The 13,837-nt window shown below is 40.6% G+C and overlaps 1 protein-coding gene across 5 annotated transcripts in view; it reads left to right on the top strand.

Moving 5' to 3' along the window:
• Positions 1–3,840, top strand: part of CYLD (CYLD lysine 63 deubiquitinase) — a 28,750-nt gene extending 24,910 nt beyond the window's left edge. For all 5 annotated transcript variants that reach the window (XM_075101584.1, XM_075101583.1, XM_075101585.1 and 2 more), the window contains exons 16-17: positions 180–396; positions 1,867–3,840. In XM_075101584.1, coding sequence (XP_074957685.1) covers positions 180–396; positions 1,867–2,051 — 402 coding nt within the window. In that variant the 3' untranslated portion in view covers positions 2,052–3,840. The remainder of the gene's footprint in view (positions 1–179; positions 397–1,866) is intronic.
• The last annotated feature ends 9,997 nt before the right edge of the window (positions 3,841–13,837 follow it).

Genomic DNA, 13,837 nt, shown 5'->3' on the forward strand with positions numbered 1-13,837 from the left:
TATACTGGTGGGGAAAAGTAGAAGAAATATATTTAGTCTGCTACTGTTACTGCGGTTCCTTCTCTAATGTCATTAATTTTCAGTTCAGCAGTAATGTTCTTTTTAGCTTTGTCTGACACTGAAACAAGTAATCTTACGGGGTGTTTTTTTTTTCTTCTGAAATATCTCTTCAACTGTAGGTTCATCTTCATCCCAAGAGACAGAGTCATAAATTCAATCCGTTGTCGCTACCTAAAGATCTGCCAGACTGGGATTGGCGACATGGCTGCATCCCCTACCAGAAGATGGAGTTGTTTGCTGTTCTCTGCATAGAAACAAGCCACTATGTAGCTTTTGTTAAATACGGGAGGGATGACTCTGCCTGGCTTTTCTTTGACAGTATGGCTGATCGGGATGGTAGGTTTTTTTTTTTATTTATTCTTATTAATTTTCTCTTAATTTTTTACATTTATTACATTTAAAATTTCAGTGCCTATTTCTTACCATCTTGGGGGTATGAATGTCATTTAACTTGAAGGACTTAATGGTGGGACACTAACCTGGACCCAGCCTTACCTCAGTGCATTGATTTCATAGCAGCCACTGATTTGCATAATCTGAATTTCAGCTAGATTGCATGCCTTAGCAAGTAGTTGGTATAGAAATAACTGCGAAAGTTTTCTAGCAGGATTTCTTATACGTTTTGCTATACTTTGCAAGTTTGGCAGAGAGAATTAATTTTAAATAATCAAATGCAGTAATGTGTTCTTCCAGTCTATATTTAAGTGGATGTACACAATTATCAGATAATATGCAAATATTTTTATTGCTTTTGCTTAAATGACTTAGTGTAGGTGTCTTTAGAATAAAAGAAATAGTCACACATTACATCATCTATGCCATTTAGAGTTACCAGTGCAAACTGTTACCCTGTAATATTACAAATGTCAGTAAAACAAGTGTTCTCTTAGATACTGCTGCATTAAATAGTGGTTAAATAAGGACCCTCTGTTCATTTCTTGTGCTTGAGAAAAACAGTAATAGACGCAAGTGTCAGTGTCATAGAGTTCTTTGTGTGAAGAATTCTTGAACCTCCTGTTACAGTGTGATTTGGGGGGGGGGGGGGTGTGTGTGGAGAAACTTGCGCCCTGGTGAAAATGAAACTGCAGCAGGATTAAAGTCTCTTTCTTGTAACAGCCAGAAGGCAAACAAGCTTTGTTTCAGAGTGCTTGAAATGTGTACCGCTGAAGTCTGTAAAGAACCACTTTATTTCAGGAATGTAGATCACTGTACTCACTGGATGTATCTCCTGCTGATCTTAAGGCTTTTTTGTATCACAAATATTTTTCTTCTGCTGGTGCTATAAGCTAAAAATGTCTGCTGGGGAGCCACATCATGGAAGTCCATACTTTTTTGAATTTGCTCATTTTTATGTGGAAAATGGCCAGGAGCAAACTCTGCCTTAGTCTTGCAAGTCAGGAACAGACACTCATGGTTTAGAAATTAATCAACTGTTACCAGTTGTCATGTTATTAACAAATTCAGTAGCATTTGAGGTAGAATACGTATTCCAGTCACTCTCTGAAATTTGCACAGAATCTTTAGAGTTAACGAAACCCCAAATGTCTTGTTCCGGTGGGGGTGTTTTGCGGTGTTTGTGTGGGTGTGTGTTTGTTAGTAACACTGCAAGATATTCTGACACCAATTGTGATTTTTCTTGAACAGTATGCTTGTTGTCTAAGTTTATCCTGCAGTAGTCCAGAATGGCATATTTAGATTTTTTTTTAGAAGGCATTTTCAAGAACTGGTGATGCTGTCATAATTGAAGAGTAAATATGTGCAGATGCTATCCTAATCTGTTTCTCTTTCTTTCCTCATGGTTAAAAGGAGGTCAGAATGGCTTTAACATTCCACAAGTTACCCCATGTCCAGAAGTTGGTGAATACCTGAAGATGTCTCTAGAAGAATTACACTCACTGGATTCCAGAAAAATTCAAGGCTGTGCACGGAGACTACTTTGTGATGCTTACATGTGCATGTATCAAAGTCCAACGATAAGTTTGTACAAATGAACCACATCCTCTGGAAAACTGAAGAAACAGTATAGAGTTATCTGCTGTTGCATTTGCCGCATTTTTGGGTTAGTTATAATGCAACCATTGCTGGCAATGGATGCGATGACGAGGAAGAAATTGACTCTGAGAGCAGAAGGGTTACTGTTCCAAAAACTAAATGCGGAGTTCTATAACCGAAGTATTTAAGCATTTTGCACTCTGGGAAGTGTGCTTGTGTGTGTGTGTTTTATAAACAAAAAAAGTGAAGTTACTAAAACTTACAGCTTTAAGTGCATTGATTAACATTTCCAAAAAGCCTGTGTATAAAGGTGGAATCATAGCAGGAGAAACCTCCTTAGTCCACTGACAATGTAAAGATACACTGTTCTTGCTGAGTGGGTTTCTGTGGACTAAGGATGATGATTCTCTTGTGTTTCTCTACCTTCCGCACCCACCTCTTCTCCCCACCCTTGAGCTTTCTAGCACCATACATTCTCTGTCTTATGGAGAGTAACTTCAGTGTCGGTAAGATAAATTTTAGACTGTTCATTGCATATTAATTCTGTTCTGTTATGTCTACTGCATTCTTTTCAGATTTGCATCTTCAAAAATTAATGTTCATTTAAAGATCTGAATTCCTATCTTATGAAAATCAAACATGCAGATTTGCTATCTGCTCACTTGCAATTTTTGGAGGGGGGGAAAGGAGAAGGAGGTATTAAGGGGAAGCATAATAGCTGAAATATTAAATCAGCAATGAAAGTTAACAAATGTCTTTTTCTAAGTGTCTATTTTTGAAGAAACAAAGCAGTCTGGAACAGGATGGCAACTATATACAAATGATTGGAGGACAAAACAATAAACTAGTGGATTGCCTCAGGGAATGTTACTTAAGTGGATTCTAGTCCTTGGTAAAACATATTTGGCTTTTCTACAGTACATTAAGCTGCTACCTGGGAGTATGTTACACATCTGAGTCTTAATTTCAGAATTACTAATTAATATTAACAGTCTCTGCCTGGAAAGATGAAACTCTAAATTTCAGAGATGAAATTATAAATTTCAGTGGTTCCGAGTTTTACTGTACACCAAGTACCTGATGAAACTAACTTGAAAAGCTGCAAAACCTTTGTTGATGTAAAATGTTACACTTTGAACTCTGGTTCCTGTTTGTAATGAAATGCTGTTGTTACAGTTGCTTTTTAGCTACTTCTGTCTACACTGACTGCAAACATGCAACTATGTATATGTATATATGTATGTATATAGTGTGTGTGTGTATATACACACACAGAGAAACGTCTGGTTGTAGAAGTTGCATATTGAGCTGTACATTTTCAACTCTAAGATGTTTTATATGGAAAACTTCCTTTTTGGGATCAAGTCTGTAGCCACAAAAATATAACAGGGAAAAGCCACTTAGAAAAAGCGCATGTTTTAAAGACAACGGAGACTGATCCCATTGCTGTAGGAAATGTGGTTACTTTTGTTCTTGGAAATGTTAAACTCTCTCTTTAGGACACACTCTACCACAGAAGAGGAGAAAGAAAGATACTTGAAAATTATGCTTGAAGGACTGATCTGTCTAAAGCAAGGGCTGCTGAGATAGTTGATCTGTTCCATTAGCTGCTGCATGAAGTGTGTTCTAATTTGTCACTCTCAAGAGCAAGAAAGTTACTAAAAGCATCACAGTTGCTTCTGCCTCTCATAGTCTCCTGGCTTTCATGTTCCCTTTCTTATTTATCTAGTCTGTGATCCTTGGCAAAGTTCTTATTTCTTTAGTTTCAGTACTACTATGAGCTCTGGGGGCAAAAACCTCTTTCTTTAGTTTTGGTACTGCTACATGCTCTTCAACTTTTTCTCTCCTAAACATTTGAGTGAGCTTTAGGTGATGGATTCTATAACCATCTATTGAGGGGTGGGTTATTGTCCATTGCCTCTTCCTTGGCGACTTACCATCCTGCTCTGGAACAGCAGCTGCAGATGCTCAGATGTGTGGACAAAGATGCCATAGAAGCATCTCATAGGCAACATAAGGCAAAAAGACTAGTAGTAGGTCTTGGCAAGGCAGCTTGTATTTATTAACATGGGCTTGAGAACACTTAGATAATCTGGGCAGAAGGTATGACAGCGCACCCTGGCTGCATATTGAAGAAGATGTCTTGCCACAGCCTCCAGGTTCCTGAAGTGATGTTTTTAAATAGAGCTGTTTGCAAAGCAAAGGCAAGAGGGGGTTTGTGGGGAAAAAAAAAAAAAAAAAGTGACAATAATGCAACAGCCTCTCACTGTGCTGGTACGTTCATTCCCTTAGCCCCTGCGTGATTCAACCTGAAAGTAGTTGCAAGCGGTGCAAACAGGCTTTATAAAATGAACAAGCATGAACCTGTGTATGTACCAGTGAGACCACTTTGAATGTCTGAATTCTTTCCCTTTGCTCTCCCTAGGTATATTTTCTAGTATTCCCAATGCATTAACTCTTCATAGGTCTTCCACTTGTGTCATCTTTCTCTCCGCCGCCCCCCACTTCCCATATATGACATACTACCCAAAGTTATGGTTACTGCTATCTGCCTGAATGTGGAGAACAGCCGTGGAACTGCTGTGGCCAGAGGGGAGAGGTGGACTTGGCAAGCATATTAAAGTTTTTCTAGGTGAATCATCTTCTAGCAAAATAGCCGCTCTTTTTTTCACAACTGCAAATACCTAAGAATCCCGTTTTTTTCAGGATGCATATCCTATTAGCAGAAGTGACTAAAGTGACCCAGGTGAAAACTGCTTGACCTCTTGCTTCCCATCTTCTGGCCTGTGAATGGAAAGGACATGAAGTTGTGTGACCGCTTACTGCGGTATGTGTGGAGAACATATTGGGGGGGGGCGCGGAAGGACACCAAAAACCACCCTGATGGCTTTTAAAAGCATTATTGTGCACGCTTCTTGGTGACAAATAGTGCGTTTTGAAATGCAGGGAGTACTTCACAGCCTGCATTTTGTACGACTTTATATTGCAAAGTAAGTTTCGCAAACAGTGCATGATTATGTGGTTAGTTTATTGCTTATCAATTAAGAGGACAAAGACGACGTCTGTAGCATTAAAAAAAAGGTGTTGGTTTGACAATTGAGTCAGCTTCTTTTAATCCAAGAAGCATTGCTTTATGGTGTGCTGCACTGGCTTGGAGCTAATGTGGCAATGTAAATGAAATGCTACTAACCCCAGTTTTTATTTCCTGTCTCAGAAAGGAGTATACAGACAGAAACGTGGTTTCACTGTGAAAGGAAAATTGTAAAATAGCTTCTATATAAGGGTAAGAAATCGGATTTAGCCTTCCGCTTATATTGCAGGGGAATTGAATAAGATATTTTGTAGCAACAGTCTGCATTTTAAAACACCTACTGCTGTTAATTGTAATGCCCAAAGAGCCCAATGACTAAGCACCCAACTTTTATTTTTAATGCATTTGGGACCCACCCAATCAGTGTTCTTTTTTAATACAGTGACTGTACCCATAAATTAATAGAACTTAGAGTACTGCTTCATGGTTTGGCTCTGAAGTGTTGCTAGCAACGGCCTTAACCTGTGAGTGGGAAAACACATTGAAAATACAGTTCCTGACAGCCTGTAAAAACATAAAAGTTTAATATTACATAAACTTTCATAATGGGAGAAAAACTGCCCCACCACCACTCAGCTGCTAACCATTTTTGGAACTAGAGGCTCAAACCAGTAAAACAAATTGAACAAATCACTGTGCTGCTACATGCTTATTTTTAACATAGAGGGTAAAGAGAAAAGGTGCAAGTTAAAGGTGATGCCTTACACATTACTACAACTAAAAAAAAAACACAAACCAAACCAAAATAAGACAAAAACCCCACACCAAGCCCCAAACCCACAGTAAGCTACATCAGAATGCTTGTCTTTTGGTGCGGGAGATAATTGGAAGAAAAAAAATAGTATGTTTAGTAAAAGTCTTTCTAATATCTGTGATACTGAGTCTGTGCTCTTGAAAAATCTAGTACTGTGTTGTACTAAACTGCATCTGAGATTTCAGTTGTAAGCAAGTACTGTGTGTAACAGCAATTACTCATAAATGGTTCATTTCAATGCACGTATTTTTCTTGTACACTTTATACTCCACTGAACAGATGAACTTGGTCACCATGCTCCCTAACACAAGCCTGTTTAATACAGTACTAAGGTGCAACATGCTGCCAACTGGAGTTTTATGGTTTCAGAACTGAGTTGGTGTAAAAAACAAGCTTGAAAGCTTTGTGTATTTTTACTACTATTACAAAGCATGTTTTTCTCTGTTCTTGATGTTTTGCTAAATAAACATCCCATGTTTCTACACAAAGACTGGCTCCAAGAATGCATTAGGGAAACAAACCATTGTAGCAGGTTGCCCTCAACTAGTCTTAACTCCACCCCACCCCCAATGGTAGAGTGGAATTAGCTGCTGGTAGAGAGGAATGTACCATGTGCTCTTTCTGTATTAATTAAAAATATTCTTATGACTGTTCATTTCATTAGGGGCTTGGAGTTTTGGGCATGTCACAAAATAGTGACTACAGTGTTGAAGTAGCTTGTGTACTTACAGGAGGATTTATTTTTCTATAATTTTTGACAGTCTCTTAATTTCAACATTTCTAGGAAACTTAGGCATTGCTGTACTCTATCAGCTCAGGTCTAAGTATACTACTTGTGTCTTACCAGTTAGTATCTGATATGATGATGGGAACCAACAAACAGCTGCTATAGCTGGCTGTAGTTTGCCTGTGGGGAAAACTAATTTTTAAATGCTTAGTACGCTACCTTACTGAGCTCCTCGTGGCATCATGCTGCAGCTTCAGTGCTGCTGCCGTTTAGAAGGCCTGCACACCAAGGCTGTCTGCGTTCTCTAGCTAGAGAAATGCTACTCTCCGGTATTTCTAGGTTTATTTTTATTTTTAAATTAATAACAACAATAATATCATCCTGCCTGGGACTTCCTACCTGTAAATGGAATGCTGTCAGTATAAGTATTTGTAAAAATCTTTACCTTATCAAATACTGCAACACTTCTAAAAATACTTGTAAAAGTTATTTTCAGGAAATGCATTACCTACATCTGGGGCATAAAGCACTGGGGTTTGTGGTTTTTAAGCTTGAGTTTTTCATTTGCAATGAGGTTACTATTTGACTTTTTAAAAGCTAAAGCTGAGCCCTCCTGTGACTCACTATGGGAAAGGTGCTCAGAACATCTCAACATTTTTACGTAAACACCAATGTTTACCTTCAGCGGAGCTGAGCTCTGCTGAGCAGCGGCCTCTGGAGCTCTACCTGTATTTCGAGTATTCAGTCACAAGAGGGCACTGGCTGTACCAGCTGGAAACGTCTTGCCTGTTCCTAACCCACGACTTTTAAAAATGAAGATTTATATTTGTATGCGTCTGTAAAGCTATTGTAATCCCATTTTTATAGTGCTGCTCTTAAAACTACTTTTGAGCTAACGTAATTAGGTACATATCTCTCACAGGTTTGTAAATTTCAAACACACACCAAATCTAAGGCCAGGGCTCTGCAGCTCTGCACGCACGGGCAGGACGTGCAATCCCTGCAATGCTCAAGCCCACAGATGGCTCATGAAGTGCTGCAGGTTGAGCTCATGTCCCCACTGAGCACGGGAGCTACCTGAGGGGCTGGGCTGCATCTGCCCAGTGTGGGAACCTGGGCCCGGCACCTTAGGCCTTGCTGCACCAAAACTGCCCTGGGATCCCGGGCCCAGCTGTGCAGTGCAAAATGCCAAGACTGGAAAAATTGGAGCCAAATGAAACTGCTGTTTGAGCGACTGAAGCAGATACTACTGGGAGATGTAAAATACCTAAGCGATCTTGGGGCATTTGTAGAGCTTAGTGGAAGCTAATGGAAACCTGTAAACAGCTTGAAGGCAGTAATAATTTTTAAACCCAAAAACTTTCATGCAAAACAAAATGTCACAGAAAAAAGCACAGTGTGAGTCACAGTCCTCAGTTCATGAGGAGGGGGTCCACCCGTGGCTGCTGAACCCGGTGGTGTGGCTGCAGCTGCCTTTAGCCCTACTTTTTTTTTTTATTTTAGGCTGTCACTCAGACCTCTGCTCTGGGCCAGCTCAGGAAATGGGATCTGGCTGAGGCCCACCTCCCCTGCAGGAATTAGGTGGGTTTTGGGGCCTGAAGCAAGCTAGGGCATGTGTTTTCAGCTCTAGCATCACTGATGCTTGGGTTAGAGAGCACCTTACAGTCACTGGCATCAGTTTGCTCTTCAGGCTGCAGCACTGCATTGTATATAGGACCCTGAGGCTGCCCCGGGGCACACTCAGACACTCGGTGTCTCACCTGGAGTCCAGAGTGTACCACAAGTGTGCTGGGCACTACCTGCCTGCCTCTCTTGAGGCAACCTTCCGCTCAGATGGGGTCACCTTATGATGTCACACGGTAGCTACACATTAGGGCGTTTTTGGCTAGCAAATAACATGGTGGTCCCATTGTGTCTGTGACCACCCACACCCTACACCCTACCCCCCCCCCCCAAAATGTCCACTTAAGCCCTGGTTTCAGCAACCAGGTACTCTGGGGGGTTGTGGGAGGTGTAGGGGTGGAATATGGCCATAAGTCCTCTTGAATTGTGCTGCTCTGCGTTCAGGCCAGCTCTGTGAAACAGCACCATCCCCGCTGCAGTGCAGCGAGCAGCCAGGCAGAGCCCCCAGCCTAGGACCTGTCTGCAAGTATCTCCTGAAGGCAGGAGTGATGTAAATTCAGCTGTTGTAAGCGTGACACCCACACTAACAGAAAGGCAGGCCTAGCTTAACCAAAAGCTTTGCAAACTTCCCACCTTTAGATTTCTCATTTTTGAGGCATCTTCTCGTCCCATCCTATTTATCCTTCAGTTTCAGCTGATTCCCTGTTCCATGAAGAAAAGAGACATCTGGGAATATAAGGATAATTGCATATAAGTTACACAGTAATTTCTTTTTAAACAGTCTGTAAATTGGCTGGATTCACCTTCACTTTCTAAAGAGACTAGTTTGTATATGCTAGTGCTCACACATTAGGATGCTATGCACTAGGTAGCATCTCACATTCCATGCTGCAAGTTAGGTTTTTTTTTTTAACCATGCAAACTTCCCACCTGTCAAAGTAATTTGCAAAGGTAATTGTGTTTCTACTGATCTATTACAATAAATCAATGAATAAATAAATTATAATGCAGCATTTAAATGTATAATGTATAATGACATGGGCAACAACTATGCAGAGCTAGTTGCCCAAAGGTGAACAGACTTCCCCTCTCTTCTTACAAGTCAGGTAATGATCTTTCTATGATTGAGAAACAAGCAGCTGCTAAACATGTAAATGAAACCAAGGGATATATGAGTTCACACTATTATGCTGCTCTTCAGTCTCATTATTATTGTCACATTATCGGTTCTTCTGTGAATTTTCCTCTGAATATTTAAAGACAGGGAGGGAATATGCAATTTTTTAAGCATCCTTCTGCCAAATGACTGTCTGAACGAACCCAACCATGTTGCTGAGGTGTTGGCTCCCTTCAGTAACCTAACTGGTGTAGCACAACTGACTTTTATCCCAGCAGAGCTATTACAAAACTAATGTTGATCTGCAGGAAAAGCCAAAAGAAAATGTTGACATTCCAAGAGGAATAGAAGTCCTTCTTTTAAAAAAAATTAGTTCAGCATTAGTAAATATCAAATCTGAACAAAACAATACAAGCAGGGTATAAACTACTGTATCTTCTGTTTTTAAATATGACTATAAATTACAATATCACTGCTACTCTCAGTAGTTTGTTATTGCCATAAGGAAAAAGCAGAATGATCTTAAAACCTTTTTGCCCCTGAGTTCTTCCTGCTGTAGTAGGCATGCTCCAGGATGCTTCATGTTTCTTCAATTCCTGTCTACAGTACTTTTTCCTATTCAAAATTAAGTGCCCGAGAGTTACCATTTCATAGGAACATGTTTATTTCTTTCAACACCCAAAACAGTGGATTCCCTTGTCATTTTACTCCTACTCTTTCCCGAAAGTGCACGACTTTCTCCGTGTCTCACCTCTCCATGTTTGCATTTATGCACCTGTATGCTCCACCATCTGAGATCACATTATTCAGAAAATTCGTTTTTGAAGGAATGATTGATGCATTTACTGGTTTTGCCCAAGTCCAAGCTGACTCTGGCACGAATGAGCCATTAACATGGAGCTGAGGAGACTCAGCATTGCACAGAACATCAAGTTGTTTATCTAAAACTTTCTTGTATTTAGAAGAATAAGGGTTTTCTTCCCCCCTCCCCTCCCTGCATACAGTTTGAGAATTTCAAGGGCAGCTCATTAGTTAGCAGAGACTTCAATGAAGCTACAGTGGTTGATTTATTGTAACAGATGGCAGGAAACAGAATTATCTTAGCAAATTAGTTTGGCTGACAGGAAAGCTGGCCAGCAGATAAGACACAGTGCTGACGTCTGACCTGACCTGCGCTGATTCGCAGTTGAGGATGAGTCACTACACTTAACAGAAAGTGCTCAGGAAGAACAAACAAGGCAGCTATGAATGTGGCCAGGAGCTGCATGCAGTACGCTACCTGGAAACACTGTCCATGAGACTGTCCAGCTGCCCTGCAGTTTCTAGCTAAGGTGGGAAATATTTATAGTTTTTATATAATTCAAACACTCAGCAGGAGGCTGTTTCACAAAGGAAGCTGGACAAGTATTTTTAACCCTCATACTGTAGTCACAGAAGTTCAGCTGTATTTCCCAACCCTAATGAAGCAACTCCTTTGGCTTTCCATTACTGCACCTGTCTGGCTTTTCTTTAAAACTCAGCAGCAGCTTGCATGAAGGGAACCTATGGCAGACAGTTGACCTATGGAGCTTTTACTAAATATATATAGTCCTATACGGGATCTTTCATGCAGATAAAACCAAAAGAAACTAACGGTCCCCCAACACTTGACTAACTGACTACTCCCACTTTTCCTGTTTAGACAGGAAAAAAAAGAAATCCCAAAGCATTTAATAAGTTCACAGTATATGTTACTTAGCACTGAACGCAGCTGTCTCGGCAATAGTACACAGAAGCTGTTGAAAACCAGGCAGAAAAAAGATACATATGAATATAAAAAGCTCATGTTTGAGGGGAATTTAGTTTGGAAATTGTCATTACCTGTGCATACGCATGTGTGTGTGTATGTGCCCCTGTGGTTGTGGAGAGGGAACAGTGGTCATAAAATAAAGCAAGATCTTGCCATTGCTCCCTGGAGCATGATGGCCAGGGTGGGGACTGTAGGACAAAAGCCTTCAGGTGACATTGTTGGTTCATTGCTGTACAAGGTGCTCAGAAGACATTAAATGAATATAATGTTTTCTAAGCAGGCATTAGATGTGCCTCCACTTTATGCTGGGTTGCTGAGGATGGCATGAAGAGTTTTTCAGCACTAACTCTAATTTTGCCAGCAGACCCCAAAGGATCCTCCTCTGGACAACTGACAGTTTTGATATATTTCATCCTTTAGAAGCAATTACTCCCATGCCCTGGGACACCTACAGTTTGGTCAGGGATAGCTGCCTGACATCACAGACAAAAATTTTGGACCTTACTGGAGCAACTGATTTTATGTACTATGTCAAGTCCCCCATAAGCTCAAAACTGCAAACTTGTGAAAGACCTCATTGTAAGAACAGGCTGAGAAATGTACACGGAAGTCCTGATCCCCACAGATATTGGTATCAGTGGGTGGTCAAAGCCTTGCCATTTGTGGGACACCTGGATTAACATATTTATCAACAGCTTGTAGAAATGAGTGAATAACAGGAGTTTTGCACTGCAGTTAGTAGCATTCATCCTGTCTTTGCAGAGGCCAGGAAACCTGCTAGACCTTCTACAGCCAGAACCAATGGCCGCCTCTTTCAGTTCTTATGACAAGTGTGGGCAAATTAAATTATAAACATGAAGAGAAATACAATGATAAACATGGAGAGAGGGGGGCAGAAAACGCACCCTTTCTGCAAGGTAAGAACTCAGTGATAAATAGATCTGTGCATATTTCCCAGCCTCATTCCTCACTTGCCAAGTCTGATGCTATTTTCATTAGGTCATGTTACCATACATGTCATTTTATACAAAGGTGCAGTATATCACAACTGGAGGTTGAGGTGCTTGTAGTGAACACAAATGAGCTTGTAATGGTCCATCTGCTTTGATTTTATTTAGTGATCCCTCAAGGGCCAGGAGCTAGAGTGAGAATAACAATGCTTCAACCCATCTGCTATTGTAGTACCAGCTCCAGTTGAATTATCACATGTTCTGAGTGGCTGGCATATGCTGTGACATAAAGCTACAAGAAAGTGTTGCTTTCCAGCTGTTGTGTTGACAAATACTTTTCAGCCAGTCATTAAGTTCAGCTCAATAACCAGGGGGAAACTGGAGCTAAAAGTTGATTATTATTTTATTTTATTTTAAGCTGTAGAAATCACCAGTACAATATATTTTATTTAAAAATGTGTCACTAAGGGCACACATTGTATATGAGCTCTAACAATAAAAATTTCTCTGTGATGCCCATAAATTTTTGTGTTACAGGATTGAATGGGCATCTCTGTAACTGACAGTGTAAATCTTAGTAATGAAACTATGGATAACCTCGTTTAAGAAGCAGCATATCTGAAGCTGTGTATGTATAAATTTGCTGGCTGGCTTAGCGGAGCTATGGGCCATGAGCATGCCTGACCACAGAAGGAATGACTCAGAAAGAAATCGTGATCTGAGACCACATGCAATGATGGATAACTAGATTGTCTTTAAATTGAGGCAGAAAGCAAGTAGAGGCCCATATAGAGACATTTATCTAGTGGATGCAACAGGTTTGGATGGCCCATCTGGCATTGCACCTCATCTGGGCTGCAAGGTGTGATTGCTAAAAGTGGCCACTAATTTTCCCTTTACTCCTTCTTCCATTGTTGGTGGCCTGCTGAAGAGCTCAGGACACTCTGGAGGCACCCTAATTTGTACCCACATGGGACACTTGCTTCAGAGAGAGTCTTGGAATAGTATTTGTGGATTTCTGTTGAGATCCACCCCACTGTGGGTGGAAAAGGGATTGGTGAGATCTTACAACCAGAAGACACTAAACGATGGTACCGAACCCTCACTGCTGCTGCTACCCGAGGAAGGGAGGGCAGACTCTCTGGAACACGGCACTTGTGCATTTCTGTTAACCACTGCATTAGGAATTCAGGTCTTAAATACGACTTACGCTTGTATTTTGTCTCAGAAGAACAACAGGCACTGTTCATACTGAAGCATTTCAGTTCTAGAGGTTTATATTTCCTATTGTATCCAAAGACCTGTGGGTGCCAGCTGTCACTGGTGCTGCCATTGTATTATGATCCCCTGGCTCGTGCAGGAATTGTTGATTAAGTTGCCTTTTGAATCAGTTGATTACCATGAAAAATAGGCCAAAAAGGCTGTCAGCATTTTGACTTTAACTATAACTGTTACAATTAATTATGGGTTTAATTAGCATATATACCTAGCAGTAGAGAGTATAATACTTCATGGGTAACAGATGATCCTGCAGCTGTAACATAAAGTGTGATACAGGTTGGGATACAGATAGTTATTAATAAATGGCTTCTATTGTTTGAGGTCCTTATTTATACAAATTAGCAGGCATGACATAATCAACCCAAACTGTATAATTCATAATAATTGATTTCATTTTGACTGACCACCAGCCGGCCTACTACATGCCCTCAGAAGAAAAATAGCCCTATTAGG

This window comes from Phalacrocorax aristotelis, chromosome 8 (assembly GCF_949628215.1).
Source record: "Phalacrocorax aristotelis chromosome 8, bGulAri2.1, whole genome shotgun sequence".
Lineage (NCBI taxonomy): Eukaryota > Metazoa > Chordata > Aves > Suliformes > Phalacrocoracidae > Phalacrocorax > Phalacrocorax aristotelis.